At 47.2% G+C, this 13980-nt stretch overlaps 2 protein-coding genes and 1 long non-coding RNA gene across 5 annotated transcripts in view; 1 reads left to right on the forward strand and 2 right to left on the reverse strand.

Annotated features, from left to right (window-relative positions):
* The first annotated feature begins 187 nt into the window (after window positions 1-187).
* Window positions 188-1247, forward strand: LOC117644387. Its single transcript, XR_004587662.1, has 2 exons — window positions 188-498; window positions 744-1247. It is a non-coding gene; the product is annotated as an uncharacterized LOC117644387 (long non-coding RNA).
* On the reverse strand, window positions 1243-4956 carry LOC117644386 (zinc finger protein 883-like). 3 transcript variants are annotated; one of them, XM_034383798.1, is made up of 8 exons: window positions 4574-4956; window positions 3863-4062; window positions 3613-3768; window positions 3379-3540; window positions 2917-3300; window positions 2709-2843; window positions 2058-2622; window positions 1243-1977 (listed from the first exon to the last, which is right to left on the reverse strand). In XM_034383798.1, the coding sequence occupies exons 2-8, from the start codon at window positions 4052-4054 to the stop codon at window positions 1805-1807; spliced, it is 1767 nt and encodes a 588-aa protein (XP_034239689.1). In that variant the 5' UTR covers window positions 4055-4062; window positions 4574-4956; the 3' UTR covers window positions 1243-1804. The 3 variants fall into 3 exon arrangements, with proteins under 3 accessions (XP_034239689.1, XP_034239690.1, XP_034239688.1); XM_034383799.1 differs by having other exon boundaries at window positions 2709-2831; window positions 3613-3771; XM_034383797.1 differs by having other exon boundaries at window positions 3613-3771.
* Window positions 4957-5399: 443 nt separating this feature from the next.
* LOC117644791 (protein madd-4-like) overlaps window positions 5400-13980 on the reverse strand; it is a 30239-nt gene continuing 21658 nt past the window's right edge. The window contains exons 14-25 of the mRNA XM_034384410.1: window positions 13373-13683; window positions 12342-12608; window positions 11170-11297; window positions 10965-11096; window positions 10745-10887; window positions 10042-10245; window positions 9869-9898; window positions 9622-9787; window positions 8990-9301; window positions 8521-8669; window positions 7979-8126; window positions 5400-7613 (exon numbers count right to left, since the gene is read on the reverse strand). Coding sequence (XP_034240301.1) covers window positions 7498-7613; window positions 7979-8126; window positions 8521-8669; window positions 8990-9301; window positions 9622-9787; window positions 9869-9898; window positions 10042-10245; window positions 10745-10887; window positions 10965-11096; window positions 11170-11297; window positions 12342-12608; window positions 13373-13683 — 2106 coding nt within the window. The 3' untranslated portion in view covers window positions 5400-7497. The remainder of the gene's footprint in view (window positions 7614-7978; window positions 8127-8520; window positions 8670-8989; window positions 9302-9621; window positions 9788-9868; window positions 9899-10041; window positions 10246-10744; window positions 10888-10964; window positions 11097-11169; window positions 11298-12341; window positions 12609-13372; window positions 13684-13980) is intronic.

A 13980-nucleotide genomic window follows, 5' to 3' on the forward strand; every position in this document is an offset into this window, starting at 1 on the left:
TCCCCATTCATGTAATTGTATTCGGGTGGGAAAGAGAGTGCAGTTTTTCCAACGTGATCAAAATTTGTATTGGCCCTTCCACGCAGCTTGAATAAATCGAGGCAAGAAAAACGACGCTAGTCTCGCAACCAGTGTTTCAGTCATACCACACGCTTAAATAATAATTCACAAGACTTGCATTGAACTTTTTGGAATTCTCTCCAGTGAAATCTCTCTTTCATCAGCGTCAGTTTTTTTCTGAAATTTTAATGGGCCGCTGTATAGCACGCGTTCATTTGACGCGTGCAGATGTTGATATTTTTATTTCTGTTAGCTGTTGGTAGTTTACGTGCATGCAGGCTGTCGTCGGTTCTAACCCTAAAATAAAATTGATTGAATGTTTTCTGACATTGCTTAGAAGACATTTTATTTTACGTCAAGTTTAGAGACAACAATATTTTGTCAACTTGCACTGTTTTCAAATTGAAACTCTACTACACCTTCAAAAACTAATTTTAGGTGAGAACATTTGTATTAGCTGTAAATAATATGAATTGTGCCCAGGGACTAGAACTTAGAGCAAATGTTTTCTTCTTCAGGTTAAAATGCTTGAAATACTGTCACTTGTACAAAAATTGATTGTTTTCACCCATGATTTCATCTTGTGCATTTCTTGTTATGATGCATGACAAGTGATATTTTCCAAATGAATTTTGTCTCTATTATCCAATCATTACGTCACCCAAAATTTCTTTCTGTTTCAGAATGATTTCCAAACGAGCTAAGAGGCAGCTGTTGGAAAAATTTCACCGAGGCTTTGTTTACACAATGGTGGGCGTAACACTCTTCACTCTTTCCTGTGTGGGACTTAGCTTATATGGAACAATTCAGGAAGTGAAGAAGAAAGAAAAACTCATGTTTGCCGAATTACAATCTAGGGACGATCCAGAGGAGTTCCCAACTGAAACTCTTAGATAGAAACCTGTTTTCCTACTAGGCTTCTATCAAATTTCTTTGTTGACACTGGTCAAGATATTTATAGTTCAACATAGTTGGTGAACAGATACTGTGATTTGTTTTATTTTTACTTCATTGAGTACTTTGTGAGTTTTATGGTGTGAAACCAATTTATGTGTGAAACCAATGCCTCTGGATGGAAAGTGTAACTCGTCAACTTTGTAACATAGTACAATTATGCAAATCTTTGGAGAAGGCAACTTGCCTTTAAAAAGGTTGATAACAACAAATAAAGTCAAAGATTAATACTTTTCAGTCTAGATTTATTTGACCCTAAATTAATCTCTACCTTTTAAGGCAGCATCAACTAAATTGTTAAATTTAAATCCAATGTTTTCCTATATAATTATACATTTTTCCCACCCTCTTACTTATCCAAAAACAAATATCCCATTCAATGAGTAGTTAAAATTGTGACCTAAAGTGTGTTTAACAATATAAGAAATCATCCACTGAACAAACAAAACACTGAAACTCCACAAATGCAAGAATACATTAATAATAAATGTAAAGCAGTACCAACCAGTACAATCCGTTTAGAGTATTACAAATTGTCTTGTTTGGTAAATTATATGGCATGAAGAAACTTTAAAATGTCAATATTTACTTGAACCTGAGAAACGATAGATACTTACTAAATAAGTGCATACGACACTTAAACCCAATAAGAACATATTATAAACCATGCCAGAACATTAAATTTTATAATTCAGAAAGCCAACAATAAAGAGAGACTTAACATCATGAAATAAGTGGAAACCAACATATTGGCTTTGTTGGTTGGAGTACCTTAAATTGACAAAGTCATTCAGGTGAGACACTGAACCTGTTGGCCCTTTTCCCCCTCATCTTGATCAACATTGTGTTTGCGTTCTTGGAGCGATTCTTCATTTGAGTGATGATCCTGCTCTGAGGACTGAATTTCCAGAACATTCTCTTCCACATTGGCATAGGGGTAGTTTCTCTTCCTGCGCTCGGGAGCTGAAAAAAACGATAAAGATGAATTATTATAAATTCACAGAGACCAAAGACCAAAATTTTAAATGCTTAGAATAGCTTACATTTGTGAACCCATTCATGGACTAGAAGGCTGGACTGTTGAGCAAAGGACCTATGGCACACCTGGCAAGTGTAAGGCCTTTCTCCAGTGTGTGTTTGCATGTGTCTCTGCAGACTCGTTTCTTGACTAAAGACTCTCAAACAAACATTGCATGTAAACTGGCGCTCCATATGGTGGATACGCTCATGAGAGTTCAAGTTTTGTTGCTGCGTAAAAGTCTTGAGACACACTTGACACTGGAAAGGTCTTTCACCAAGATGTATTCTTTCATGTGCTGTCAAATTCTGACTCTGCGTGAAGGACTTGTTACAGACTTGGCATGTAAATGGACGCTCGCCAAGATGAATCCGTTCATGAGCAGTTAAGTTTTGACGTTGAGTGAATCGCTTCATACAGACTTGGCACTGGTATGGGCGTTCGCCTGTATGAATGCGCTCGTGTGTCACAAGGTTGGACTGCTGAGTGAATGACTTCAAGCAAGTTTTGCACTGATATGGACGTTCACCTAGGTGAATACGTTCATGAGCAGTCAGATTTACTTTCTGCGTGAACATTTTCATGCAAACCTGCAATCATAAACAAAGCAATGATTCGCAAGAGTCTTTAAATTATGCATTACAGACTAAAAAATGTATTAAGCAAATATAATTACTTTGCACTGAAATCTTGCTGCTTTTGAGGAGCCATTTGGAGAGGTAGCACTAACACCACCAGGTGAGAATGATGAAGAGTTTTCGGATGCCCACGATGTTGGTGTGGTGGTTGCACTATCCTCCTGCGAAACAGACTAATGTAAGAGTATAGAAAACACATCTAGTAATCCCTAGAAGTTCAAGATGCTGAAGATAGTCTCCTCTTACCTTCATGGTCTGCTGAACATAAGAGTTAACATCTGGAGGCTCTTCTTCATCAAACTTGCAGCATGCTCTGCAAGATTTAGCACAGACCACTTCTCTGTCACCTTTGACAATTTTATCAGTGCGCAAAACCTGTTGGTGAGACTGGCGTCTTTGCTGCTGTTGAAGAGGTTGTCTTTGTTCGTGAGGCTGGGTTTGCTGCTGGTTTCCTTGCTGAAGTTGATGAGGAATATTTCCTTGCTGCTGCTGCTGGTGCTGCTGCTGGGCTACTTGGGCATGGTGCACATTGTGACTTTCCTGAGCGGACTGGTGTGGTAACTGCGAATGAGATGGGTGAATGTGGAGTAGCACCGATTTTGGATCCTTGCCGTTATTGAAATCAATCACCTATGAAAACAATAAGGTTGTGATTAAATTTTCTCGTGAAAAAGGATCTCCATGATATATACGGATTATCAGACTAACCGCAGCAGGCTGATGGGAGATGCCCCTGTCGTTTCGATGCTGGTGTTCTTGGTGATGCTTCTGAACTTGGGAGTGAGAGTCTTGTACAGAATGATGAGATTGCGATGGGTGTATTTGAAGCAGAACAGCTTTCGGATCCTTAGAAGCATTAAAATCAATTACCTGAAAAATTTTAAAAATGGAAGTCATACCACATTAGACACCTCAGGAAAACAAGTCTTAGACCACACTTACGGCAGCAGAAGGGGCCTGATGAGGAATGGCGTTTCGGTCATTGCGAACAGGTGCCAGTTTGCCGTCGGGGCCCATAGCCATGAGACCCATGTACTGCCCAGAGCTGCTAGCAGCATTGACGACATATTGGTAAACATCGTTCTTGCTTGATGATGCCTGCTACATTAAAAAAACAAAACGAATGGTCACATACGTGCCATGCAATCTATCAAGTTTTGCTGTTAACAACCACAGATGTATAAAAACTTACATTTATGTTGGGATTCATTTCTTCTCTCTTGCCACCAGCCAAGGTTGGAACACCTGATGATGAGGGCATAAACAGGGGGTCTCGTACCTGCATCAGTTTACCATCACTGCCCACAGTTACGACAAACTGTCCACCAGATGCTCCATTAACATTATCTTCCATAGCATAGTGATGCATTGATTTGTCTGCCATTGGAATACCTGCACATCAAAGAGAAAATCATTTTAAATAAATCTTCAGTAGTGGACTCACTGTGAATTAAGATTATTGTAGAAACTCTATCAAGACTATTACGATATGTATGTTTGTCATTGTGACAGCAACCAAAGTTGAACACAAATATGACTAAATCAGTCATTAAAGCCCACTATGTTATTCAACTTTAAGCAAGAAACAAACAAATGATTCTCATATTGAAACAATAGAAATACAAGTATAAATTAGATGGTTGCTAGTAGCTTTCAAAGACTGACTGAGTTGTATCCAGGGTACATAACCAAACAACCTGGCACATACCATCCCAAGGAAAAGGAATCAGACGCTTTAGAAACGCCCTACAACCTATGATTCTATTCAAATAAGCCCATAAGAGAGTGCCTTTTCTATTAGACGCGTTATAGAAGAACTAAACTTAAGAAGGGTCTATGTGGCAAATAGAGCCTGTTGTTTACATAGTACCGACCCAGTAAGTAAACAAAATTTCGGACTCACCAATCAAACGCCATGTAACGGCAGAATCACGCGAACAGCCACCTCCCACAGAGCGGCGAAAGTACCATCACCAAATCGGAGGAGAGCGGGGCCAAATAAATAGACGAGGCTTCAAAGCAGCCGTTCATTCATTGCAACATGACAGCTGATTGTCCTGATTGGTGACTTTGCCTGCCCGAGGTGGATCGGCGAGAGACGCCTTCCCGTCCACTTCCCGGACCAAATGAGACTCTGGAGCACGCACTCAACCCCACCGAAGCAGAATGAAGCAAAACAATGATGCGAATATCCTTCCAAGGGTAATTATTGACAACAATATTCAAGCGAAAAATATGGGGACAGAAACCAAACAGTCGCCCACAAACACCGATCGAATCGATCGACAAGGCGGTGCTCGACCTGCGCAAGGCAGCCACCTAAACAAAACGAAAAAAGCTGATCCTTTTTTCCTAATTCGATGTAATGAAGTGTTTTGACGTTAAATATTTGTTGAAAATTACTACACATGGATTTTCATTTCACCTAGAACGAACAAATTCACATATGAAATGAGTTTTGATAACCAGTATAAATTTCTCATACGTGGCGCGTAGTTCAAATTTCTGTGTCATTCCCTACATTAAGTTACATATGCACGTGAATTTCATTGTCGTTGGTTGTCGTTCTCCTTGTTTTTCTTTTATCTTTGCGTATACTGTGGCACTATCGACAGGATTTTTTTTTTTTTTAGTGAAACTGGGTATACTAACTGGGTGAACTGGCTTGTGTCCAAGGTGTCCATTTTGGGAAACAATTAGGGTTTATATGCGTAATCAGTCATGTCTTATTCATTGTTTTTAATAACTTTATTTTGACAAAATTCAAATAGAAACAAAAGATAATAACAAATTTGGGAGTATGATGATTTTGATGTCCTTGTATGTGAAGCAGCATGAGATTCAGGGCTTTTATGGATCTCATCTGCCCAGGCCCAGAAATGTATGGGTTTTACACAACCTCATGCCATATTAGATTCGTATTGAATTGTTATAAGGAGGGTGGAAGTTTTAACTTCAAAATAAACAATGTAATAATAATTTTTAAATTGACTGCCCTTTGAAACATAGAGAGCGCAGAAGCATTCCTCTCATAACTTAAAATTGGCTGAACATCATTAAGAATTTTGACATTGAGTTATCATTGCTATAAAATACAGATACTAACAAAAATTTGCATGTTCAAAGGCATGTTTTGACAAAATTAAGGCCATATTTTTCACATTTCTTAGAAAGTCAAGAAGACCCACAGACGCCTCTCACAAAGTCTCTGTGCAACTAAAAAACAAAAACTTTGTGCAGTTGAATAGGTTTTCTCTAAATGTGTTGTACTATGAGGACATTCACATGCAATTTTTTTCTTGCACCCAGGTAAGCCAAGGGAGGAGTTCTTTTTAAAGCGGTACATTTTCATAACTGTACTTGCAATCAATGTACAAGCACTATTCCTTTACTCTTGGTTTGGAAGATAACTGAAATCTCAGATAAAGTGAGAGACATCATTATGTACAGTGCAACAAATAGATACATTTACAAGCTGATAGGAAGTGAATGATAGCACATGTTTGATTATCCTTATAATACTTGTGAAAAAAGGAAAATGCTACACATAGCAAGTTGCTATAGCAATTGGGATTCACTAGTTCAAACTGGATTTCCGGTTATTATGGATACAGTTAAATTTAGGTGTCCATAGGTACTGCTGAGCAGCGTTTAAATAGTAGTATTTACAAAATGTGCACATCCCTGAACTAATTTAAACATTATATGAAACTTAGAAGTTAATTTTTGTTTTGTACATTACGAACTTTGAGTCAATTACTACGTTCCACAGGCATTTTCTTAAGTCTAAACCTTTCTGTTTTTCAGAAACGAAATTCCTTTGTAATCTCAAATACTGACCTGTTTTAACAAAACCTGATCTTCAGGTAAATTCAATGAGCATGCACACCGTTCCTTAGGAAATAAGTTTAGAAACGGTCACAAAGGAACTGTCATTTCAGTTTTGAAAACATTCTTAGAAAGCGCCCCATGTTTTTAGTTGAAAATTTCTTACTTACAGATTAGTTAAATAATATATGGATGAAAATAGCTTCAAATCATTCTGGAATCCATAGATCTACATAACTATCCACATTTATCAACAGATATGTCCCAATTAGCTTGCTTATTTATTTAAGTGGAACAAACCAGACTTATTTGTTTCATATGTCCCAATAACAACTAGCAGGTCTCAAGAATTCCTCTTCCCCTGATTTGATTTTAATAAATACTAAGATGTAAAATACACGACTTATATCATTGCCAATCCAACAAAAGCAACTGAAAGAAACAAAAAGATAAGGAAACAAGAGTTGTTTCTTAAATCAACAATACTGGAAATATAATTGTAAGTGGAGCTTAGACATAGTGGAAATGTATGATGCAGGTGAAACCACAATACAGATACAATACTGTACTGATGGCATATGAATTCAAGACGTAGATGAGTCACGCATAAAATACCAAAGTGGTAATGGGGGGGAAAAAAGGTTTCTAATGGGAATGTTTGCAGTCAATGCCCTAGTAACACAGGAAAAAAAATATCATGCAGATCATTTATGATGCATAAAAACTAATCAAGAGAAAATTAAGCTATGTTTAACTGCCCTTCGTCACACCGTCAATCAGCAGTAATGAACACAGAAGGCTTCCACACTCAAATTAAATAATTGTAACCATTCATCTTCCATCTTCATAAAACTTATAACTAATACAGTATTTACAAACTTTCATTCTTCATTTATAAAGAGGATCTTAAGCCTTTGAGGCGGGATTGCTATTACTGTAATAATTATTATTATGGTTTTTATTGCAGTCAGTACACTTGAGTCGATGTCTGAGTCGGGTTCAGCCACGGTTGGATCTGCACGACTGGCAGCACTGAGTTTGATAACGCTGCAGCCTGCACAGGTTCATGGCGCGAACTGTTGCGCAGTACTGAGATTCGTCGCGACACTCGCCTCCTGCAACAGAACCGAGAAAACCGTCACGATCAAGGGTCAAACCGCGCTGATAAGCCGTTTGAGGGGAAGGGGAGGGAGGGGGTGTGCAGCTCACCTTGGGCGCAGGGAAGTCCCTTGCACGAGCAAGGAGGAGAGGGGGGAGGGGGCTTGCCGCTCACCTTGGGCGCAGGGAAGTCCCTTGCACGAGCAAGGAGGATAGGAGAGGGGGGAGGGGGCTTGCCGCTCACCTTGGGCGCAGGGAAGTCCCTTGCACGAGCAAGGAGGATAGGAGAGGGGGGAGGGGGCTTGCCGCTCACCTTGGGCGCAGGGAAGTCCCTTGCACGAGCAAGGAGGATAGGAGAGGGGGGAGGGGGCTTGCCGCTCACCTTGGGCGCAGGGAAGTCCCTTGCACGACTTCATGACCACGGGCCTGGGTTGCTCTCTGCACGCGTTCCCGGCCGCCTTCTTGGTGCCGAACCACACACACTGTAGGATGCGGTGTTTCACCCCCTGGCCGTCGCAGCGAGCCCCGCACTGGAAAAGACGCCCAGTCACAAACACGACGACAAAACCTCGGCGGGGTTGCTCTCCGCATCAATGACGGATACTACACCGAGGGGTGAATCACTCGGCGTTCTGGTGTACACATGAGTACATGAGTACGGGTGAGTACACCTTGCTTTACTCATAAATTTCACAATTTTAAACGTTTTAAGGCTTTATTTAGCGTTTTTAACGGCAGTCGACGTTAAATCAGACAAAAAACTAGAGAATTTCACCTTTTTAAAACTTGTGAGTACACTGAGTACGGGCAAATTTGTACACATGAGTACACTAGTGATTCACCCCTCGTACTACACTGTCTAACAAGAGCAACAGTGCGTCACTGTAAAAACATAACAAAACAAAAGAGACCACTGTGCACTACCTCTGACCACTCGCCGACTCTCCAGGTGCCTTTGCAGCGGTCGTTGTAGCACTCCAGGCGCACGGGGGGCTTCTCGGCCTCGTCGCACAGCAGGGGGTCTACCAGTGTGTCATTAGGCAACTTGCACTCAACGTCTCTACGCTGCATGGCTGCAAGACAGAGGGCATCACGGCATTAAGGCGGTGCGAAGCGCGCAGCGACAAGCAGTCCGTTATCACACAGCAGCAGTTCAAACGGCCGCCAGGCTCAATTTCCAAAGCGGCCTGCATAACATTTTTAAAGTTTTTTTTTTTTTGTTTTCAGGAATATTGAGATAACTACAAGCTAAAGCGGGGACAATTCTGCCGACTTTGCGGTGCTCGTCAGACGGAGATACGCAGACCCGCAGCACCGCTAGACTCTCCCGAAAGAGAGAGAGAGCGAGAGAGAGAGAGCGAGAGAGAGAGAGAGAGAGAGAGAGAGAGCATACCGGTGTTCCAGGCGAAGCAGCGGCTGTCCTCGCAGGTGGACCACTCCCCGGCGCTCCATCGCGGGCACTCGTCGCTGCCGCAGCGCTGGAAGGTGGAGGGCGGCGGCAGGCCGGCGTCGTCGCACAGCGCCGCGTCCACGGACTCGGTGGCGGGGCCGGGCGTGCCTGCAGCGCCGCGGGTGGCGTTGCCCGACCGGCGGACCGTGCACTGCGCGCCGCGCAGCTGGAACCCGTTGCCGCCGCACGTCTCGGAGCAGTCCGACCACGGCGTGATGACCCACTCGAACTTGAGCTCGGCCGCGGCCGCGGAGCCTGCCGACAGTGAGCCGTCAGAGTGTCACACCTGACGGGCATCCCGAGAGGGAGCACACTGGGCCAGAAGGCCGGTGGAGGCGGACAAAACTCCAGACGCGTTTTGAGCTCCAGAGTCGCTAAATGGGACTCGAACCGAACGTGTGACCCCACCAATGGATTCCTCGTTCGGAGAGCAATCCATTGGTGGGGTCACACGCACGGTTTGAGTCGTGTTAAGCGACTCTGGAGCCCAAAACGCGTCTAGTGTTTCGGCCGCCTCCACCGGACTTCTAGCCCACTGTGGGGAGTGAGAGAAGCAGAACAACCGTTCCACTCACCCTTCCCCAGAAGCACCCCCGCGCCGACGGCGGCCTCCGTGGTGGTGGCGGCGTCCTGGTCTGCGGCGACCGCGGCGTCCGCGGCCGGGGGACTGTCCGCCGGGGCCGGCCGCTGGTCGAGCCGCGACAGCAGGGGCGGCAGCGTGGACAGCCTGTCCGACAGGACCTGCAAAGTCGGCGAACGGTCAAGGTCGAGGGTTCAAATACCGCGACCTTTTTTTTTCAGCGTGTTAGTGGTGGTGCTCACCTGGCGGATGAAGGAGAAGGCCACCACCGACTGCAAAGGAGAGCAGAAAGCAGCCGTCACAAAACCAGCACCAGCACCAACGCGGTTACACGAACGAACAGACAAAACAGAAGCAGGGTGCGACGTCGGCCCAAGGTCGGCCATAGGTCGGCCAGCTCGAGGCTCTAGTTCACCTGGAAGTGGCGCACCAGCCCGTGCAGGGGCGGCGCGCTGCGCGTGGCCGACGACGAGGCCGTGGCGTCCGGGTAGGCCGTGCTGCCGTCCTCGGGGTCGCCGTCGTCGTCCTCGTCGTCCTCGTCGTCCGGGGTGCTCGGGTACTCGTTGCGGTACGGCGGCCGCGACACGTGGCCGTTGTAGTTGTTGTAAACGTTGTTGCCCTGTTAGTACCCACACCAAGCGGGCGTGCGAACACAGACACCGGCATGCACGGTCAAGTCACGCAGTCACAAACATGCACCACACGGAAACAAGGTCACAAACATGACGAAAGAACACGGTTAGACGGAGACACGGTTAAACGAAGACACAAAGTGGCGTAGCGGCGAGACCTGGGACTTTGCCACGACCCCGACGCCACATGCGGTCCACACAGACTAGGCGTCGTGGCACAGTGAGCCAGAGGACCGGTGGTGGCGCGTTTTGAGCTCCAGAGTCACTAAATAGTACTCAAACTGAGCATGTGACCCCACCAATGGATTGCTCTCCGAACGAAGAGTCCATTGGTGGAGTCACAGGTTCGGTTCGAGTCCCATTTAGCGACTCCGGAGCTAAAAACGCGTCTAGAGTTTTTGCCGCCTCCGCCGGTCTTCTGGCCGGCCCACTGTGCGTGGCAAGCCCGAGGTGCATCCCGGAGTGGCGCCGGAGTGGCACACTGACCTGCACGGAGTTGCCGTCGGGGCGGGGGTAGCTGTACTTTTTATCGGGGGACGGCGTCTGCTTCCTTCTGGTGTCGAAGCGCGAGGTTCCCGTGGGCGGAACCTCGTGACTAATGTCGTCCCCCGCACCCGGAAAAACCCGCCCTGCGCGCGGAAAAGCAGGGTGAGCAACATTTATAGAGAAATGTTAAAAATAAAGGGGAAAAAGCTTGTTTGTTTACCTGTATCTGCGTGGCGGTCCCGGTACGTCGGGTCCTGTTGCGGGGTCTGCCCACCCCCGACTTCTTCACTGTTCGGAAATTTGCCGGGAATGTTCTTGACCACCACCGTCAGGTCGGCCGAGGAGTGTCCGGCTGCACAGTGCCACAGTGCCGAATTAACAAGTGCTGAACGAACAGGGTTGTTTCACAGTGGACAAGGACGCACCGACGCAGGAGTAGCGACCGCCGTCGTGCATGCTGGCGTCCACGACCTTGAGCACGCCCTTGTTGGAGATGTGGTACTTCCTGGAGGGGTGGAGGACTTTGCCGTCTTTCTGCCAAACTATGCGGGACCTGCAAAGCAACGCCCGGTGCGTTAAAAGCACGTGTCGCCAGGGGGAAAGAAAGCCAAACAACAACAACAGCAAAAAAAATCAAACAAAAAAAAGACAATCTCAACAAATATAACACGTCGTCAACAACAAACAGCAACATTTACAATCATTACAACAATGGCACAACAGAAAGCTTATATGCAGTTTGCAATTACAGCACGAACAATCGTATAGAAGGATAATATCACGTTCAAGTATGTATAAAAAAAAGCTGTACGTACACATAAACACAATAAATAATTTGGAATTAGGAAAAACAAGACGGTTTGTACAGCAACGTGAGCAACACTACTAAGAGCATCACGGACTTCACACTGCGTTCGATTTTAACGGGCAATAGATGCTTTTAGCCCTCTGCAAGGGAGACCTCTACGCGGGGTGCTGGTATTTCTTCCTACACCAACGACGCGGGGCCTACACTGGAGCGGTTGTCGGCATCCCTAAACCTGCTGGCACCTAGTCCGAAATTCGCGCTTAAAAATCGATTTTGTTTTTGTTTTGGGTTATGGTTTGAATATGAACCCATGAAGGTTTGAGGTGAAAGGCGAACGCCCTTAAAATTCTCGAGCAGCTCCCAACAAAGCTAACAACTTTTTTTTTTTAAATAAAATTTTGATTTTTTAAAAAATAAAGATTATCCACGGAGTCACCCTTGCGCTCATTGCAGAGCACTAAACGGAAACTAGGCGAGAGCTTCACGCAGCGCTGTTATGTTTCAATCCCGCGGCGAGTTTAAGTTTCCGTACGCCTTTCAAAAAAAAAAAGTACTGCAGCAGAGCGAAGCGTCTCCCCCTAGAGTGAAGCCCCTTACAAACTGAGGCTGCCCGCCACGCAAGAAAAAAAAGGTGGTTGCCGGAGCGACTTTCGGTTGCTGAGCCGAAAATGGCGAGCCGGCAACGGCGTTTTCTTTCCCGACGCGACCTTGGCCCCACGCGGCCCCGCGGGCATCTCAAGGCGAGTCAAGGTCATGCAGTAAGAGGCGCGAAAACTGCGCGGCGCGTACCCTTCCTCCGTCCCGGCCGACCCGGCCGTCCCGGACAGGTCGGACTCCTCGTCATCGTAGACGACTGTGTCGTTCGCGGAGGCGGTGGGGGGCGGCGGGGTCGTGGCCTTCCCCCACCACAGGAAGCGCCTGTGCCTCCCAGTGTGGGCGTCGCCCCAGGGGCTGCCCCAGGGAGAGCCGCCGGCCCCGCCGCCCCCGCGCTCAAGGGTCAGCAAGAAGTAACCGTCACCGCCTTCGCCATCGTCATCATCGTCAAGGTGCTGCGGCCTGGGAGAGGGACAGGAAGGCAGGGGTGAGAAAGAGGCAGACACACAGACGGGCAGACAGAGAGAGAGACAGAGAGACAGACAGGCGGATGTAATTCGAGACGGAAACCAATAGCTACGCACGCTGCTCAGTGGGCCAGAAGACCGGTGGAGGCGGCCAAAACTCTAGACGCGTTTTGAGCTCCAGAATCGCTGTATGGGACTCGAACCGAACGTGTGACCCCACCAGTGGATTGCTCTCTGAACGAACAATCCATTGGTGGGGTCACACGCTCTGTTCAAGTCCTGTTAAGCGACTGGAGCTCAAAACATAATAGGGTTTTGACTTTGACCGCCTCCACCAGTCTTTTGGCCCACTGTGCGCTGTTCAGTTCCGAGGGAAAGCAAGACAGCGTGCGCGAGAACGACCCGTTGGTTTCCCCGTCGGTTACGACAGAGGGAGAGAGACAGGAGAGCGGGCAGGACCGAGGAGAAAATGATAACGCGGAAAAGGCAACAACATAAGATAAACGACGAGGGCGACTGCCGCACAGTGGGCCAGAGGACCGGTGGAGACGGCCAAAACTCTAGACGCGTTTTGAGCTTCAGAGTCGCTAAATGGGACTCGAACCGACCGTGTGACCCCACCAATGGATTGCTCTCCGAACGAGGAATCCATTGGTGGGGTCACACGTTCGGTTCGAGTCCCATTCAGCGACTCTGGAGCTCAAAACGCGTCCAGAGTTTTGGCCGCGTCTTCTGGCCCACTGTGTGCCGAGGGCGCACCTGTTGAAGCGCTTCACCGGGCACCGGATCTTGAGGCGCGTGCCGAGGAAGATGTGCACCGAGCCGCCGATCTTGACGGACATCTGCTTCTGGGTGGGCTTGCTGTCCGTGACGTGCAGCTCGTCGTTGGCCTCGATGCGCGGCCGCGCGTCGTCCGGCGAGCAGGCCTTGGGGTTGCAGGGCTTGCGCTCCACGGGCTTGGCGTGCGCCGGGCACATGGAGGCCGGCCGGGACACCACGTGGTTCTGCGCCATGCGCTGCGTGCACGTCACGTGGCGCGTCTTGGTGCCGCCGCCGCACGGCCGCGAGCACTGCGAAACAACGAGGGTGAGTCTGTGACACGTCTGTGACACGTCTGTGGCACGTCTGTGAGGACAGCCCGGCGGGTAGGCAACACGCTGTCGCGGCGCACGGCTGCGAGGCGCGTTGCATACTCTCCCGTTGGCAGGGGCCCTGCTGAGGGTAGGCAATAACAGTGCCGCCGCACAGTGGGCCAGAAGACCGGTGGGGGCGGCCGAAACTCTCGACGCGTTTCGAGCTCCAGAGTCGCTAAATGGGACTCGAACCGAACGTGTGACCCCAGCAATAAATTGCTCTCCGAACGAGGA

The sequence above is a fragment of the Thrips palmi genome, unplaced genomic scaffold, assembly GCF_012932325.1.
Source record: "Thrips palmi isolate BJ-2018 unplaced genomic scaffold, TpBJ-2018v1 HiC_scaffold_18, whole genome shotgun sequence".
Lineage (NCBI taxonomy): Eukaryota > Metazoa > Arthropoda > Insecta > Thysanoptera > Thripidae > Thrips > Thrips palmi.

Excerpts from the sequence above, each read along its gene's own strand:
- LOC117644386 (XM_034383797.1), bottom strand. The coding sequence starts at position 4,054 with ATGGCAGACAAATCAATGCATCACTATGCTATGGAAGATAATGTTAAT. Across the intron at positions 3,772-3,862 it reads AAATGAATCCCAACATAAAT|CAGGCATCATCAAGCAAGAA; the intron begins GTAAGTTTTTAT and ends TTTTTAATGTAG. Across the intron at positions 2,623-2,708 it reads CAGCAAGATTTCAGTGCAAA|GTTTGCATGAAAATGTTCAC; the intron begins GTAATTATATTT and ends TTATGATTGCAG.